Below are 17,729 nucleotides of genomic sequence, written 5' to 3' on the forward strand. Positions count from 1 at the left end.
TGGGGTTGTTAGGGAGTTGAATGCAAGAGTTTTAGAGAGAGGGGCAAGTATGCAGTCTGTTGTGGATGAGAGTGCTTGGGAAGTGTCAGTTGTTGTTCGCTAATGATACAGCACTGGTGGCTGATTCGGGTGAGAAACTGCAGAAGCTGATGACTGAGTTTGGTAAAGTGTGTGAAAGAAGAAAGCTGAGAGTAAATGTGAATAAGAGCAAAGTTATTAGGTACAGTAGGGTTGAGGGTCAAGTCAGTTGGAAGGTAAATTTGAATGGAGAAAAACTGGAGGAAGTGAAGTGTTTTAGATATCTGGCAGTGGATTTGGCAGCAGATGGAACCATGGAAGTGGAAGTGAGTCACAGGGTGGGGGAGGGGGCAAAAGTTCTGGGAACGTTGAAAAATGTGAGGAAGGTGAGAACATTATCTCGGAAAGCAAAAATGGGTATGTTTGAAGGAATAGTGGTTCCAACAAAGTTATATGGTTACAAGGTGTGGGCTATAGATAGGATTGAGCGGAAGAGGGTGGATGTGTTGGAAATGAGATTTTTGATGACAATATGTGGTTTGATCGAGTAAGTAATAATAGGGTAAGAGAGATGTGTGGTAATAAAAAGTGGGGTGAGCAGAAGAGGGTTTATTGAAATGGTTTGATCACATGGAAAGAATGAGTGAGGAAAGATTGACAGAGGATATATGTGTCAGAGGTGGAGGGAACGAGGAGAAGTGGGAGACCAAATTGGAGGTGGAAGGATGGAGTGAAAATGATTTTGAGTGATTGGGGCCTGAACATGCAGGAGGGTGAAAAGTGTGCAAGGAATAGAGTGAATTGGAACAGTGTGGTATACTGGGGTTGACGTGCTGTCAATAGATTGAACCAGGGCATGTGAAGCATCTGGGGTAAACCATGGAAAGTTCTGTGGGACCTGGATGTGGAAAGGGAGCTGTGGTTTCGACACATTATACATGACAGCTAGAGATTGAGTGTGAATGAATGTGAACTTGTGTTTTCCTAGTGCTCAAAATCTTTTTCACTCCATCCTTCCACCTCCAATTTGGTCTCCCACTTCTCCTCGTTCCCTCCACCTCTGACACATATATCCTCTTTGTCAATCTTTCGTCATTCATTCTTCCCATGTGTCCAAACCATTTCAACACACCCTCTTCTTTTCTCTCAACCACACTTTTTATTACCACACATCTCTCTTACCCTTTCATTACTTACTTGATCAAACCATCTCACACCACATATTGTCCTCAAACATCTCATTTCCAACACATCCACCATCCTCCGCACAACCCTAACTATAGCCCACTCCTTGCAAACACATAACATTGTTGGAACCACTATTCCTTCAAACATACCCATTTTTGCTCTCCAAGATAACATAACGTTCTCGCCGTCCACACATTCTTCAACATTCCCAGTACCTTCGCCCACTCCCCCACCCTGTGACTCACTTCTGCTGCTAAATCCACTCCCAGATATCTAAAACACTTCACTTCCTCCAGGTTTTCTCCATTCAAACTTACCTCCCAGTTAACTTGTCCCACAACCCTACTGAACCTAATAACCTTGCTCTTATTCACATTTCCTCTCAGCTTTCTTCTTTCCATGGAAAGTTTTGTGGGGCCTGGATGTGGAAAGGGAGCTGTGGTTTCAGTGTATGACACCTGACAGCTAGAGACTATGTGTGGGGGAATGTGGCCTTTGTTGTCCTTTCCCAGCGCTGCCTCTCATGCACTTGGGGGGAGGGGTGTCATTTCATGTGTGGAGGTGGAAATGGATGAAGACAGTATGTATGAATATATGCATGTGTATATATTTACATGTCTGTGTATTTATATGTATGTATACATTGAAATGTATAGGTATGTATATGTGTCTGTGTGGGCGTTTATGTATATACATGTGTACTTGGGTGGATTGGGCCGTTCTTTAGTCTGTTTCCTTGTGCTGCCTTGGTAACGCAGGAGACAGTGATAAATTATTATATAAGATATATAGATATATATATCTACATATGGGGGAGGTGATAACAAGTAGTGGTGATGTGAGAAAGAGATAGAGTGAGTATTTTGAAGGTTTGTTGAATATGTTTGATGATAGAGTGGCAGATATAGGGTGTTTTGGTCGAGGTGGTGTGCAAAGTGAGAGGGTTAGGGAAAATGATTTGGTAAACAGAGAAGAGGTAGTAAAAGCTTTGCAGAAGATGAAAGTCAGCGAGGCAGTGGGTTTGGATGGTATTGCAGTGGAATTTATTAAAAAAGGGGGTGACTGTATTGTTGATTGGTTGGTAAGGTTATTTAATGTATGTATGACTCATGGTGAGGTGCCTGAGGATTGGCGGAATGCTTGCATAGTGTCATTGTACAAAGGCAAAGGGGATAAGAGTGAGTGCTCAAATTACAGAGGTATAAGTTTGTTGAGTATTCCTGGGAAATTATATGGGAGGGTATTGATTGAGAGGGTGAAGGCATGTACAGAGCATCAGATTGGGGAAGAGCAGTGTGGTTTCAGAAGTGGTGGAGGATGTGTGGATCAGGTGTTTGCTTTGAAGAATGTATGTGAGAAATACTTAGAAAAGCAAACGGATTTGTATGTAGCATTTATGGATCTGGAGAAGGCATATGATAGAGTTGATAGAGATGCTCAGTGGAAGGTGTTAAGAATATATGGTGTGGGAGGCAAGTTGTTAGAAGCAGTGAAAAGTTTTTATCGAGGGTGTAAGGCATGTGTACGTGTAGGAAGAGAGGAAAGTGATTGGTTCTCAGTGAATGTAGGTTTGCGGCAGGGGTGTGTGATGTCTCCATGGTTGTTTAATTTGTTTATGGATGGGGTTGTCAGGGATGTGAATGCAAGAGTTTTGGAAAGAGGGGCAAATATGCAGTCTGTTGTGGATGAGAGAGCTTGGGAAGTGAGTCAGTTGTTGGTCACTGATGATACAGCGCTGGTGGCTGATTCATGTGAGAAACTGCAGAAGCTGGTGACTGAATTTGGTAAAGTGTGTGAAAGAAGAAAGCTGAGAGTAAATGTAAATAAGAGCTAGGTTATTAGATGCAGTAGGGTTTAGGGACAAGTCAATTGGGAGGTAAGTTTGAATGGAGAAAAACTGGAGGAAGTGAAGTGTTTTAGATATCTGGGAGTGGATTTGGCAGCGGATGGAACCATGAAAGCGGAAGTGAATCATAGGGTGGGGGAGGGGGTGAAAGTTGTGGGAGCATTGAAGAATGTGTAGAAGTTGAGAACATTATCTCGAAAAGCAAAAATGGGTATGTTTGAAGGAATGGTGGTTCCAACAATGTTATATGGTTGTGAGGCATGGGCTATAGATAGAGTTGTGCAGATGAGGGTGGATGTGCTGGAAATGAGATGTTTGAGGACAATATGTAGTGTGAGGTGGTTTGATCGAGTAAGTAATAATAGGGTAAGAGAGATGTGTGGTAATAAAGAGTGTGGTTTAGAGAGCAGAAGAGGGTGTTTTGAAATGGTTTGGTCACATGGAGAGAATAAGTGAGGAAAGATTGACCAAGAGGATATATGTGTCATAGATGGAGGGAATGAGGAGAAGTGGGAGACCAAATTGGAGGTGGAAAGATGGAGTGAAAAAGATTTTGAGTGATTGGGGCCTGAACATGCAGGAGGGTGAAAGGCGTGCAAGGAATAGAGTGAATTGGAACGATGTGGTATACCAAGGTCGACGTGCTGTCAATGGATTGAACCAGGGATTGTGAAGCGTCTGGGGTAAACCATGGAAAGTTCTGTGGGACCTAGATGTGGAAAGGGAGCTGTGGTTTCAGTGCATTATTACATGACAGCTAGAGACTGAGTGTGAATGAATGTAGCCTTTGTTTTCTTTTCCTAGCGCTACCTCATGCATATGAAGGGGGAGGGGGTTGCTATTTCATGTGTGGCGGGATGGTGATTGGAATGAATAAAGGCTGACAGTGTGAATTATGTACATATGTATATATGTATATGTCTGTGTGTGCATATTTGTGTATACGTTGAGATGTATAGGTATGTATATTTGCGTGTGTGGACGTGTATGTATATACATGTGTATGTGGGTTGGTTGGGCCATTGTTTCGTCTGTTTCCTTACGCTACCTCACTAACGCAGGAGACAGCGACAAAGCAAAATAAATAATTAAATGAATATAGATGTCTCCATGGTTGTTGAATTTGTTTATGGATGGGGTTGCTAGGGAGGTGAATGCAAGAGTTTTGGAAAGAGGGGCAAGTATGAAGTCTGTTGGGGATGAGAGAGCTTGGGAAGTGAGTCAGTTGTTGTTCGCTGATGATACAGCGCTGGTGGCTGATTCATGTGAGAAACTGCAGAAGCTGGTGACTGAGTTTGGTAAAGTGTGTGAAAGAAGAAAGTTAAGAGTAAATGTGAATAAGAGCAAGGTTATTAGGTACAGTAGGGTTGAGGGTCAAGTCAATTGGGAGGTAAGTTTGAATGGAGAAAAACTGGAGGAAGTAAAGTGTTTTAGATATCTGGGAGTGGATCTGGCAGCGGATGGAACCATGGAAGCGGAAGTGGATCATAGGGTGGGGGAGGGGGCGAAAATTCTGGGAGCCTTGAAGAATGTGTGGAAGTCGAGAACATTATCTCGGAAAGCAAAAATGGGTATGTTTGAAGGAATAGTGGTTCCAACAATGTTGTATGGTTGCGAGGCGTGGGCTATGGATAGAGTTGTGCGCAGGAGGATGGATGTGCTGGAAATGAGATGTTTGAGGACAATGTGTGGTGTGAGGTGGTTTGATCGAGTAAGTAACGTAAGGGTAAGAGAGATGTGTGGAAATAAAAAGAGCGTGGTTGAGAGAGCAGAAGAGGGTGTTTTGAAATGGTTTGGGCACATGGAGAGAATGAGTGAGGAAAGATTGACCAAGAGGATATATGTGTCGGAGGTGGAGGGAACGAGGAGAAGTGGGAGACCAAATTGGAGGTGGAAAGATGGAGTGAAAAAGATTTTGTGTGATCAGGGCCTGAACATGCAGGAGGGTGAAAGGAGGGCAAGGAATAGAGTGAATTGGATCGATGTGGTATACCGGGGTTGACGTGCTGTCAGTGGATTGAATCAGGGCATGTGAAGCGTCTGGGGTAAACCATGAAAAGCTGTGTAGGTATGTATATTTGCGTGTGTGGACGTATGTATATACATGTGTATGGGGGTGGGTTGGGCCATTTCTTTTCATCTGTTTCCTTGCGCTACCTCGCAAACGCAGGGAGACAGCGACAAAGCAAAAAAAAAAAAAAAAAAGATATATATATTATTAATTATTGTATTGTACTTGATTGCTGTTTCCTGCATCAGTGAGGTAGCACAAGGAAACAGATGAAGAATGGCCCAACCACTCGTGTACACATGTACATAAATGTCCGTACACGCACATCTACATATATATACATATCAACGTATACATATGTCCTCTTTGTCAATCTTTCCTCACTCATTCTCTCCCTGTACAAACCATTTCAGCACACCTTCTTCTGCTCTCTTAACCACACTTTTTATCACCACACTGCTCACTTTCCCTTTCATTACTTACTCGATCAAACCACCTCACACCAAATGTTGTCCTCACACATTTTATATCCAACACATCCACCCTCCTCTGTACAACCCCATCTATAGCCCATGCCTCGTAAACATATAACATTGTTGGAACCCCTACTCCTTCAAACATACCCATTTTTGCTCTCCGAGATAACGTTCTCACATTCCTCATTGCCCCCAGAACCTTCACCCCCTCCCCCACCCTGTGACTCATTTCTGCTTCCATGGTTCCATCCACTACTAAGTCCACTCCCAGATATCTAGAACATCACTTCCTCTAATTTTTCTCCATTCAAACGTACATCCCAATTAACTTGTCCCTCACCCCTACTGAACCTAATAATCTTGCTCTTCTTCACATTTATTCTCAACTCTCTCCTTTCACACACTTTTCCAAACTCCATCACCAACCTCTGCAGTTTCTTACCCATAACAGCCACTAGATCTGTATCATCAGCAAACAACAACTGACTGATTTCCCAGTCCCTCTCATCCACCTCAGACTGCATACTCGCCCCTCTCTCCAAAACTCTTGCATTTACCCCCAAATAACCCCATCCATAAACAAATAAAACAACCGTGGAGACATCACGCACCCCTGCTGCAAACTGACATTCACTGAGAGCCAATCACTCTCACTTCTTCCCACTCTTACACATGCCTTAATCCTTGGTAAATACTTTTCACTGCTTCTAACAACTTACCTCCCACACAACATACTCTTAAAACCTTCCACAAAGCATCACTATCAACCCTATCATATGCCCTCTCCAGATCCATAAATGATCCATACAAATCCATCTGTTTTTCTAAGTATTTCTCACATACATTCTTCAAAGCAAACACCTGATCCACACATCCTCTACCACTTCTGAAACCACACTGCTCTTCCCAACTGATGCTCTGTACATGCCTTTGCCCTCTTAATCAATACCCTCCTATATAATTTCCCATGAATACTGAATAAATTTATGCCTCTGTAGTTGGAACACTCACCTTTATCCCCTTTGCCTTTGTACAGTGGCACTGTGCATGTACACCGCCTATCCTCAGGCACTTCACCATGATCCATACATACATTGAATATCCTTACCGACCAGTCAATAACACAGTCACCCCCCCATCTCATGTGGTAGTGAGGTAGCGTTAAAAGCAGAGGACTGAGCCTCAGAGGGAATATCCTCACTTAGCCCCCATCCTGTTCCTTCTTTTGGAAAAGTGAAAGACGAGAGGGGAGGATTTCCAGCCCCTTGCTCCCTCCCCTTTTAGTCATCTTCTACGACACGCAGGGAATACGTGGGAAGTATTCTAATTCCCCTATCCCCATTTTCATGTTTGCCATTCCATTGTTAGCAAGGTAGTACTAAGAACAGAAAAAAAATAGTTTCATTCTTTTACATATACTCCCTAGCTGTCATGTATGATGCTCCAAGATGAGAGGCCCACATTTGTGTCCAGGTTTTACAGATTTTTCTGTTGTTATTGCCAATCACTTTATATACCCTATTTTTATCCAGTGGCAACACATCTCCCTTTGTATACCACATCATTCCATTTCACCCTGTCCCATTCAAGTCTCGCATCCTCTTCTGTGTTCAGATTCCAACCCCTCAAAACTTCTCTCACTCCATCCTTCCATCTCCAATTCCATCTTCCTTGTCTTCACCACTTCTAACACTTATACCCTTTTTGTCAACCTCTCTTTGTTCATCCTCTGTTTGTATCCAAACCTTTTGAGCACACCCATTTCAGCTCTCTCATCCATAACCTTGTTACTACTATGCCTCTCTCTTATCCTATCGTTTCTTACTCGATTAACCCAACTCACACCTCATATTGTCCTCAAACAATTCATTTTTAACACATTTAGCCAATTCTTTACTTTGTCATATATGGCCCATACCCCACATCCATACAGCACCAGTAGAACTACTGTACCATCAGTTATACCCATCTTTACTACTTCTAACACTTATACCCTTTTTGTCAACCTCTCTTCACTCATCCTCTCTATGTATCCAAACCTTTTGAGCACACCCTTTTCAGCTCTCTCATCCCTAACCTCTTTACTACTATGCCTCTCTCTTATCCTATCATTTCGTACTCAATTAACCCACCTCACACCTTATATTGTCCTCAATCAATTCATTTTTAACACATTTAGCCACTTCTTTGTCATATATGGCCCATACCCCACATCCATACAGCTCCGGTGGACCTACTATACCATCAATCATACTCATCTTAGCCTTCACTGACGGTGATCTATCTCTCTCTCTCTCTCTCTCTCTCTCTCTCTCTCTCTCTCTCTCTCTCTCTCTCTCTCTCTCTCTCTCTCTCTCTCTCTCCACATTCCTCAATGCACTCAAGTCCTTTGCACCCTGACCCACCCTGTGGCTGACTTCAGCTCCTGTGGTTCCATTCACTGCCTTATTCATTTCCAGGTATTTACAACACCACATCCACCAGGTTCTCTCCATTCAGATGCACACTTCAACTACATGTCTCTTTCCACTAGTAAACCTAATAATCTTGGTTTTATTTTCAGTTACTCTCAATATTTTCCTTTCACACACTCCCTCAAACTCAGACATAACTTCTACAGTTTCACACTTAAATCTGTCTCCGATGCTATTTCATTAGCAAACAGTGACTGACTCACCTCCCAGACCCCTCCCCACCCATGACTCAATGCAGACCTGAACTTATCCTGAAAATCCTGAAATTCACTTCCCTCCCCACCCCATTCATAAACAGCTTTAATGGCTGTGACATCACATGCCCTTGCTGCAGACTTTCACCTGGAAATGCTCAACCCTCCACTCTTCCCACCCATCCACATGACTTAGTTTCTTGATAAAAACTCGTAACAGCTTCTACAAAGCATCTCTCTCAACCCTGTTATATGTTTTCTCCAGATCCACAAATACCACATACTAATCCTTCTGTTTCTCAGAGTATTTTGCACACAAATGTTCAAAGTAAACTCCTGATCCACACATCCTCTACCACTTCCAAAACTTTGTTGTTCCTCCACAGTCTGAAGCTTTGTGCTTGCCACCACCTCCTCAGTCACCACTTTCCCATATAACTTATCAGGTTCACTTAAGAGACTTGTGCTTCTGTATTTCAAACATTTTCTCTTGGCCCCCTTGTCATTACACAATGGCACTATACAGGCATTCTGCTAATGCTCATGCACTTTTTCATGATCCTAATATGCATCAAAATCTCTCTCAAGCCAATTAACAACAGAATCACCCACTTTCTTCAGGAATTCAATGGCAGTCTCAACCACCTTAGCTACATTTCATCATATACAAGACTTTGACCACCTCTTCTGTTTTCACCAAACCACTTTCCATGACCCTCTCACCACACATACCTCCATTTACGAAAAACCCACATCAGCCACCCTATCATTGAACACATTCAACAACCATTCAGACTGCATTTTTCATCTACCTTTCACCTCCTGTTTGCATATTACCACATCCCATCTACCCCTTTCACTGCTGCTCCCATTTGTTCTTTTGTTTTTCTCATGCTATCTGTTATCCTCATTCCAAAGGGTTTTCTTCTCCCTAAGATTTGCTGATAATCATCAACCCCAACCCTCATTTGCCCTCTTTTTCAGCCCTTGCACCTTCTTGCCTCTTGCCACTTTCTCTTGAACTTTACTGTACATTACATTTCCTTACCTTAACCTCCTGTCCCAGGAACCTTATTGAAGAGTGCTGCAAAGCTTGCCACGTCTGTGAGATAGGACCCTTGATTAAGGATTGTGGTGATACTGTGTGGGCATCTTTGTGAGGTGAATGCATGACAACATAGGAGTAAGTGTTCAGTGTCCTCAGTGTGAGAGTTGCATCTTGGGCTTCAGGGGTCTTTTAAGATACTGAATTGGTGTTTGTAATATCATGGAGTTGATGTGTTCAGAATGCAGATGAGAAAGTGTACTGCATACACATCTAGGGAATACAGTTTTTAATAGGTATATATGGTGGGATGGTGTTTAAGACTGATTTCAGTTCTCGTTCGGTCACTTTGGTGGTTGTGAGTTTTGTCAGTGTTGTGTTTGTTGGGGTGGTAGATCTATGAGTATATTCACAAGTGTTCAACCAAAACTGGATTATTATTCTCAGGTATGATCACTGCACCCAGAGAGGCACAAAGGTTTAATTGAGAGAGTTCAAAGAAGGGCAGGTAGGATGGTACAGTAATGAACTGAATAAAGAGGTCTGATCCACTGTGAGTGGCTAAATTCTACAAAGTTACCCATCATGCAGGAGAGAAAGGAGTGGGTTTACCTGATAAGTGTTCAAGTTTCTAAATCAGTTGGATATTGTTGACAGTAAAGAGTTCTTCATGCAATGCAGTGAGAATATAACCAGAAGTCAAACAAGAAGCTAGACAAGAAACTTGCTAGAAAGAGCTTAAAGGATTGTTTTACTGTAAGGGTGGTAGATAGTTGGAACAGACTAAGGGATGAAACTGTGAATGCAGTTTACAAATGTTTAAAAAGCAACTGTTTATGTATTTGAATATGTAATACTAATAAAGTATTCACATTTTTTTTTTGAGTATTGTGTAAATTTATTGATTTACACTGTTTATAGATTTTTACTCCTTAACCAGTTGTTTGTTTGTTTATAGAACATGTGCGTACACACAAACGCACAAACTATAACTTGTACAACATTAATATTTTATGGTCTTGAGCAATGAGCAATTTTCTTGCGGCTGGTTTATGGGATTGATATAATAAACTCAGTTGACATTGTTAGTGATTTTATTTGTAGCATCATCCTTTCTTCATAGTTAGCTAAGTTTAAACACTGTATGCCTTACTTACTTTTATGCATTTGGTGTGTATATAAAATAGATATAAATGATATTATTTTATTATACTTAGTCACTATCTCCCACGTTAGCAAGGTAGCGCAAGGAAACAGACAAAAGAATGGCCCAACTCACCCTCATACTCAACGTATACATACATATACATACACAGACATACATATATACACGTGTACATATCCATACTTGCTGCCTTCATCCATTCCTGTCACCACCCCGGCACACATGAAAATGGCACCTCCCCTCCCCCCGCACGTACGCGAGGTAGCGCTAAGAAAATACAACAAAGGCCACATTTGTTCACACTCGGTCTCTAGCTGTCATGTGTAATGCAACTGCAGATATAAATGTATCTGCAGTTATTCATATTATATAAAGCTCCTGTATCTCTGCTGAATTGGGGATGGAGTAATGATAGTAACAGATAAACAAAGAAAATGTTCAGGTATGCTTTACTTCAGGATTGCAGAATCAGCAGCATGGGATGCTGCTATTGAACAAATAACCAAAAGCCAGTCATATTAAGTGACACTTTGGTCACTGTAAATGTACCTACACATGATACAAACCTAACTGCTTCCTGTTTCATTTATGGTCCATTATAATGTAGGTGACATGTGAAAACTGTTATACCTAAGTTTTCCCTTGGATAAATCTTTCACATCAAAAGATTTTCAGACACTCCCTTATAGTTGCTCTTTGTTACAGATGCATTCCTTCTAACATACTGTTCTGCTTTAATCTTTTCCAATGCTCTGGATGTTACTCTTTCACCTGCCATTAAGTCTATAATTTTACTGTTTTTTCAGGTGTCTTAGGCACCTTCTTAATTGTTCAAGCACATTCCTTAACTGATTGTGTTTCTAGATTTATTAGGAGTAAAATTAAAACAAAGGATTTATATCTTGCAATTAGAATATTTTTATATGTTTTTGTGTTTTAAGCATTCTAACAAGTTTGTGAAAAGACTTTAATGAATGTTTTAGAATCATTTACTGTAGCTCTGACTATTTAGAAGTTGGGTAACTGTAATCCTGTTTTGTTTTAGTTTAAAAAGGTTTGTGATAAGTTTTACTACAGCTTTACCCATGACATTCATGTCCTGGTAATTATTACAGGTTGTGGTGTTGGTGGTGGCAGTCGTCGTCGTTTGGCTCTGGCAGCGCCAACGGGGGAAGGGCATTAGTCATGTACGTTTAGAGGAGAATGGTGGGACTGTGGAAATGACCAACCCCATGTATCTGCATGCCTCTGATGATCAGGAGGATGACCCTAATCCTGTCTTCACCCTTCATGACTCGGTAAGATAGTGTAGTCTGCACCACCATTAGTCAGTTACACTTTCCTTTATTATTTTTCTTCTAGTTGTTAGCTGCTTGGCTTAAGATGTATGTTTTTGTTAGCCATCAGTGATCAGACAAAAGATGACTAAAGATTTTTTTTGTAGAAGGAAACCTGATTGTCATTCTTAGAATTTCTAACTTAAAAGACACTGAAGTACTTTTTTGCCAAGCAAGGCAACTTAAACCTGATTGTCATTTTTAGAATTTCTGACTGGACTTAAAAGACACTTAAGTACTTTTTTTGCCAAGCAAGGCAACTTGACCAAAGTTTGGCAAGGTGAGCTACCAAATTAGAAGTACCCCAAACTCAAAGACAGCTCTTCTCCATGGGCCAGTCTACCACAGTGTTTAGAAGACAAAGTTGTTGCTCTTTCCCTGGCTCCACTGTAGGTCATGTTCTGGATGTTAGCTACCAGCTCTGGTAATATACAAGAAGTTGGAATGGAAAACTTACGTATTTTGCAAATTAAGAGATTACGTATATGTTCATTTGTGGGCATTTATGTATAAATATGTGCATATGAGTGGATGGGCCTTTTCATTCTTCATCTGTTTCGTGGCACTACCTCACTAATGTGGGAAACAGCAATTAGATATAATAATAAATATGTATATATATATATATGTATGTATATGTTTTTTATTTTTTATACTATTCGCCATTTCCTGTGTTAGCGAGATAGCGTTAAGAACACAAGACTGAGCCCTTTTGTCGCTGTCTCCCGCATTAGCGAGGTAGCGCAAAGAAACAGACGAAAGAATGGCGCAACACATACACATGTATATACATACACGTCTACACACGCACATATACATACCTATACATTTCAACACATACATATATATACATACACAGACATATACATATATACACATGTACACTATTCATACTTGCTGCATTTATTCATTTCCATCGCCACCCCACCACACATGAAATGACAACCCCCTCCCCCCACATGCACGTGAGGTAGCAGTAGGAAAAGACAACAAAGGCCACATTTGTTCACACTCAATCTTTAGCTGTCATGTATAATGCATCGAAACCACAGTTCCCTTTCCACATCCAGGCCCCACAAAACTTTCCATGGTTTACCCCTCCTTGTATTGAACTTTCTAAAAGGGGAACAGAAAAAGGAGTCATGCAGGGAGTGCTCATCGTCCTCAAAGGCTCAGATTGGGGTGACTAAAAGTGTGTGGATGTAACCTAGGTGAGAAAGAAGGAGAGATAAGTAGTATGTTTGAGGAAAGGAACCTGGATATTTTGGCTCTGAGTGAAACGAAGCTCAAGGGTAAAGGGGAAGAGTGGTTTGGGAATGTCTTGGGAGTAAAGTCAGGGGTTGGTGAAAGGACAAGAGCAAAGGAAAGAGTAACACTACTCCTGAAGCAGGAGTTATGGGAGTATGTGATAGTGTAAGAAAGTAAATCTAGATTGATATGGGTAAAACTGAAAGTGGATGGAGAGAGATGGATGTTTATTGGTTCCTTTGCACCTGGTCATGAGAAGAAAGATCATGAGAGAGAAAGTGTTTTGGAGGCAGCTGAGTGAGTATGTCAGCCGCTTTGATGCGTGAGACTTGATTATAGTGATGGGTGATTTGAATGTAAAAGTGAGTAATGTGGCAGTTGAGGTTATAATAGGTGTACATGGGGTGTTCAGTGTTGTAAATGGAAATAGTGAAGAGCTTGTAGATTTGTGTGCTGAAAAAGGACTGGTGATTGGGAATACCTGCTTTAAAAAGAGATATACATAAGTATACATATGTAAGTAGGAGAGATGGCCAGAGAGCATTATTGGACTACATGTAAATCGATAGGAATGTGAAAGAGAGACTTTTGGATGTTAATGTGCTGAGAGGTGCAACTGGAGGGATGTCTGATCATTATCTTGAGGAGGCGAAAGTAAAGATTTGTAAAGGTTCTCAGAAAAGAAGAGAGAATATTGGGGTGAAGAGAGTGGTCAGAGTAAGTGAACTTGGAAAGGAGACTTGTGTGAGGAAGTACCAGGAGAGATTGAGTGCAGAATGGCAAAAGGTGAGAGCAGATGACATAAGGGGAGTGGGGGAGGAGTAGGATGTATTTAGGGAATCACTGATGGCTTGCGCAAAACATGCTTGTGGTGTGAGAAGTGTGGGAGGTGGGCAGATTAGAAAGGGTAGTGAGTGGTGGGATGAAGTAAGGTTATTAGAGAAAGAGAAGAGAGAGGCATTTGGACGATTTTTGCAGGGCAGTAGCACAAATGACTGGTATATATATATCATTTATTTATTCTACTTTGTCGCTGTCTCCCGCGTTAGCGAGGTAGCGCAAGGAAACAGACGAAAGAATAGCCCAACCCACCCACATACACATGTATATACATACACGTCCACACACGCAAATATAAATACCTATAGAGTTGATAGAGATGCTCTGTGGAAGGTATTAAGAATATATGGTGTGGGAGGCAAGTTGTTAGAAGCAGTGAAAACTTTTTATCGAGGATGTAAGGCATGTGTACGTGTAGGAAGAAAGGAAAGTGATTGGTTCTCAGTTAATGTAAGTTTGTGGCAGGGGTGTGTGATGTCTCCATGGTTGTTTAATTTGTTTATGGATGGGGTTGTTAGGGAGGTGAATGCAAGAGTTTTGGAAAGGGGGGCAAGTATGCAGTCTGTTGTGGATGAGAGAGCTTGAGAAGTGAGTCAGTTGTTGTTCGCTGATGATACAGCGCTGGTGGCTGATTCATGTGAGAAACTGCAGAAGCTAGTGACTGAGTTTGGTAAAGTGTGTGAAAGAAGAAAGTTGAGAGTAAATGTGAATAACAGCAAGGTTATTAGGTACAGTAGGGTTGAGGGTCAAGTAAATTGGGAGGTAAGTTTGCATGGAGAAAAACTGGAGGAAGTGAAGTGTTTTAGATATCTGGCAGCGGATGGAACCATGGAAGCGGAAGTGAATCATAGGGTGGGGGAGGGGGCAAAAATTCTGGGAGCCTTGAAGAATGTGTGGAAGTCGAGAACATTATCTCGGAAAGCAAAAATGGGTATGTTTGAAGGAATAGTGGTTCCAACAATGTTGTATGGTTGCAAGGCGTGGGTTATGGATAGAGTTGTGCGCAGGAGGGTGGATGTGCTGGAAATGAGATGTTTGAGGACAATATGTGGTGTGAGGTGGTTTGATAGAGTAAGTAATGTAAGGGTAAAAGAGATGTGTGGTAATAAAAAGAGTGTGGTTGAGAGAGCAGAAGAGGGAGTTTTGAAATGGTTTGGTCACATGGAGAGAATGAGTGAGGAAAGATTGACCAAGAGGGTATATGTGTCAGAGGTGGAGGGAACGAGGAGAAATGGGAGACCAAATTGGAGGTGGAAAGATGGAGTGAAAAAGATTTTGAGTGATCGGGGCCTGAACATGCAGGAGGGTGAAAGGCGTGCAAGGAATCGAGTGAATTGGAACAATGTGGTATACCGGGGTTGACGTGCTGTCAATGGATTGAACCAGGGCATGTGAAGCGTCTGGGGTAAGCTATGGAAAGTTGTGTGGGGCCTGGATGTGGAAAGGGAGCTGTGGTTTCGGTGCATTATTACATGACAGCTAGAGACTGAGTGTGAATGAATGGGGCCTTTGTTGTCTTTTCCTAGCGCTACCTCTCACACATGAGGGGGGAGGGTGTTGTTATTCTATATGTGGTGGGGTGGCGATGGGAATGAATAAAGGCAGACAGTATGAATTATGTACATGGGTGTCTATGTATATGTCTGTGTGTGTATATATATATGTATACATTGAGATGTATAGGTATGTATATGTGCTGTGTGTGGACGTGTATGTATATACATGTGTATGTGGGTGGGTTGGGCCATTCTTTCGTCTGTTTCCTTGCGCTACCTTGCTAACGCGGGAGACAGCGACAAAGCAAAATAAATATAAAATAAATCTCAACGTATACATATATATATATCCCTGGGGATAGGGGAGAAAGAACACCCCCTAGAAAGCCACTGGAGGTCAAGAGAAAGGTGCAAGAGGTGAAAAAGAGGGCAAATGAGAGTTGGGGTGAGAGAGTGTCATTAAATTTTAGGTAGGATAAAAAGATGTTTTGGAAGGAGGTACATAAAGTGCGTAAGACGAGAACAAATGGGAACATCGGTGAAGGGGGCTAATGAGGAGGTAATAACAAGTAGTGGTGAAGTGAGAAGGAGATGGAGTGAGTATTTTGAAGGTTTGTTGAATGTGAATGTTGAACTGGAGGAGGTAAAGTGTTTAAGATATCTGGGAGTGGATTTAGCAGTGGATGAATCCATGGTAGCAGAAGTGAGTCACAGGGTGGGGGAGGGGCCGAAGGTTCTGGGAGCATTGAAGAATGTGTGGAAGGCAAGAACTTTATCTCGGAGAGCAGAAATGGGTATGTTTGAAGGAATAATGGTTCCAACAATGTTATATGGTTGTGAGGCATGGGCTATAGATAGGATTGTGATGTGGAGGGTGGACATGTTGGAAATGAAATGTTTGAGGACAGTATGTGGTATGAGGTGGTTTGATTGAGTGATGAAAGGGTAAGAGAGATGTGTGGTAATAAAAAATAGTGTGGTTGAGAGAGCAGAAGGGGTGTGTTGAAATGGTTTGGTCACATGGAGAGAATGAGTGAGGAAAGATTAGGAAAGAGGATATATGTGTCAGAGGTAGAGGGAACAAGGAGAAGCAGGAGACCCAATTGGAGGTGGAAGGATGGAGTGAAAAAGATTCTGAGCGATCGGGGCCTGAATATACAGGAGTGTGAAAGGCTTGCAAGAAATAGAGTGAATTGGAACAATGTTGTATAATGGGGTCCACATGCTGTCATTGGATTGAACCAGGGCATATGAAGCATCTGGGGTAAACCATAGAAAGTTTTGTGGGGCCTGGATGTGGAAAAGAAGCTGTGGTTTCAGTGCATTACACATGACAGCTAGAGACTGTGTGTGAATGAATGTGATCTATTTTGTCTTTTCTTAGCGCTACTTCGCATGCGTGCATTTGGGAGGGGGGATGCTATTTCATATGTGGTGACGGGAATGGATGAAGGCAGCAAGTATGAATATGTACATGTGTATATATGTATATGTAGGTATATGTTGAAATATATAGGTATGCACATGTGCGTGTGTGGGTGTTTATGTATATGCAAGTGTATGTGGGTGTGTTGGGCCATTCTTTCATCTGTGCACTATCTTGCTAATGCAGGAGACGGAGATTAAGTATATTAAATAAATAGATAACATATACATATACATATCGACATGTATGCATACATATACATACATATATGCAGACATATACATATATGCACATGTAGATATTCATACTTGCTTGCCTTCATCCGTTTCTGGCACTTCCCCACCCCACAGGAAACAGCATTGCTACTCCCTACTTCAGCGAGTTAGTGCCAGGAAAACAGATACAAATGCGACATTCATTCACACTTGGTCTCTAGCTGTCATGTGTAATGCACCAAAACCACAGTGCCCAATCCACATCCAGGCCCCACCGACCTTTCCATGGTTAACCCCAGACATTTCACATGCCCTGGTGTATTCCATTGACAGCATGTCAACCCCAATTCACTCTATTCTTTGCACACTTCTCACCCTCCTGTTTGTACAGGCCCTGATCATTCAAAATCTTTTCACTCTATCCTTGCACCTCCAATTTTGTCTCCTGTTTCTCCTTTTTCCCTCTACCTTTCCTCACTCACTCACTGATTCTCTCCATATGTGCAAACCACTTCAACACAACCTCTTCTGCTCTCTCAACCACACTTTTTTTTCCACACATCTCTCTTACCCTTTCATTACTTACTCGATCAAACCACCTCACACCACATATTGTCCTCCAACATTTCATTTTCAACACATCCACCCTCCTCTGCCCAACCCTATGTAAAGTCTATGCCTCACAACCACATGAATTTTGTTGAAGCTACTATTCTTTTAAACACTCCCACTTTTGCTAAGATAACGTTC

At 41.8% G+C, this 17,729-nt stretch overlaps 1 protein-coding gene across 1 annotated transcript in view; it reads left to right on the forward strand.

The window, feature by feature from the left end:
• The window catches only part of LRP1 (LDL receptor protein 1), a 1,167,923-nt gene that overhangs the window by 1,127,701 nt on the left and 22,493 nt on the right, over window positions 1-17,729 (forward strand). The window contains exon 78 of the mRNA XM_071663699.1: window positions 11,533-11,715. Within this exon, the coding sequence (XP_071519800.1) occupies window positions 11,533-11,715 (183 nt within the window). The remainder of the gene's footprint in view (window positions 1-11,532; window positions 11,716-17,729) is intronic.

The sequence above is a fragment of the Panulirus ornatus genome, chromosome 1 (genome assembly GCF_036320965.1).
Source record: "Panulirus ornatus isolate Po-2019 chromosome 1, ASM3632096v1, whole genome shotgun sequence".
NCBI lineage: Eukaryota > Metazoa > Arthropoda > Malacostraca > Decapoda > Palinuridae > Panulirus > Panulirus ornatus.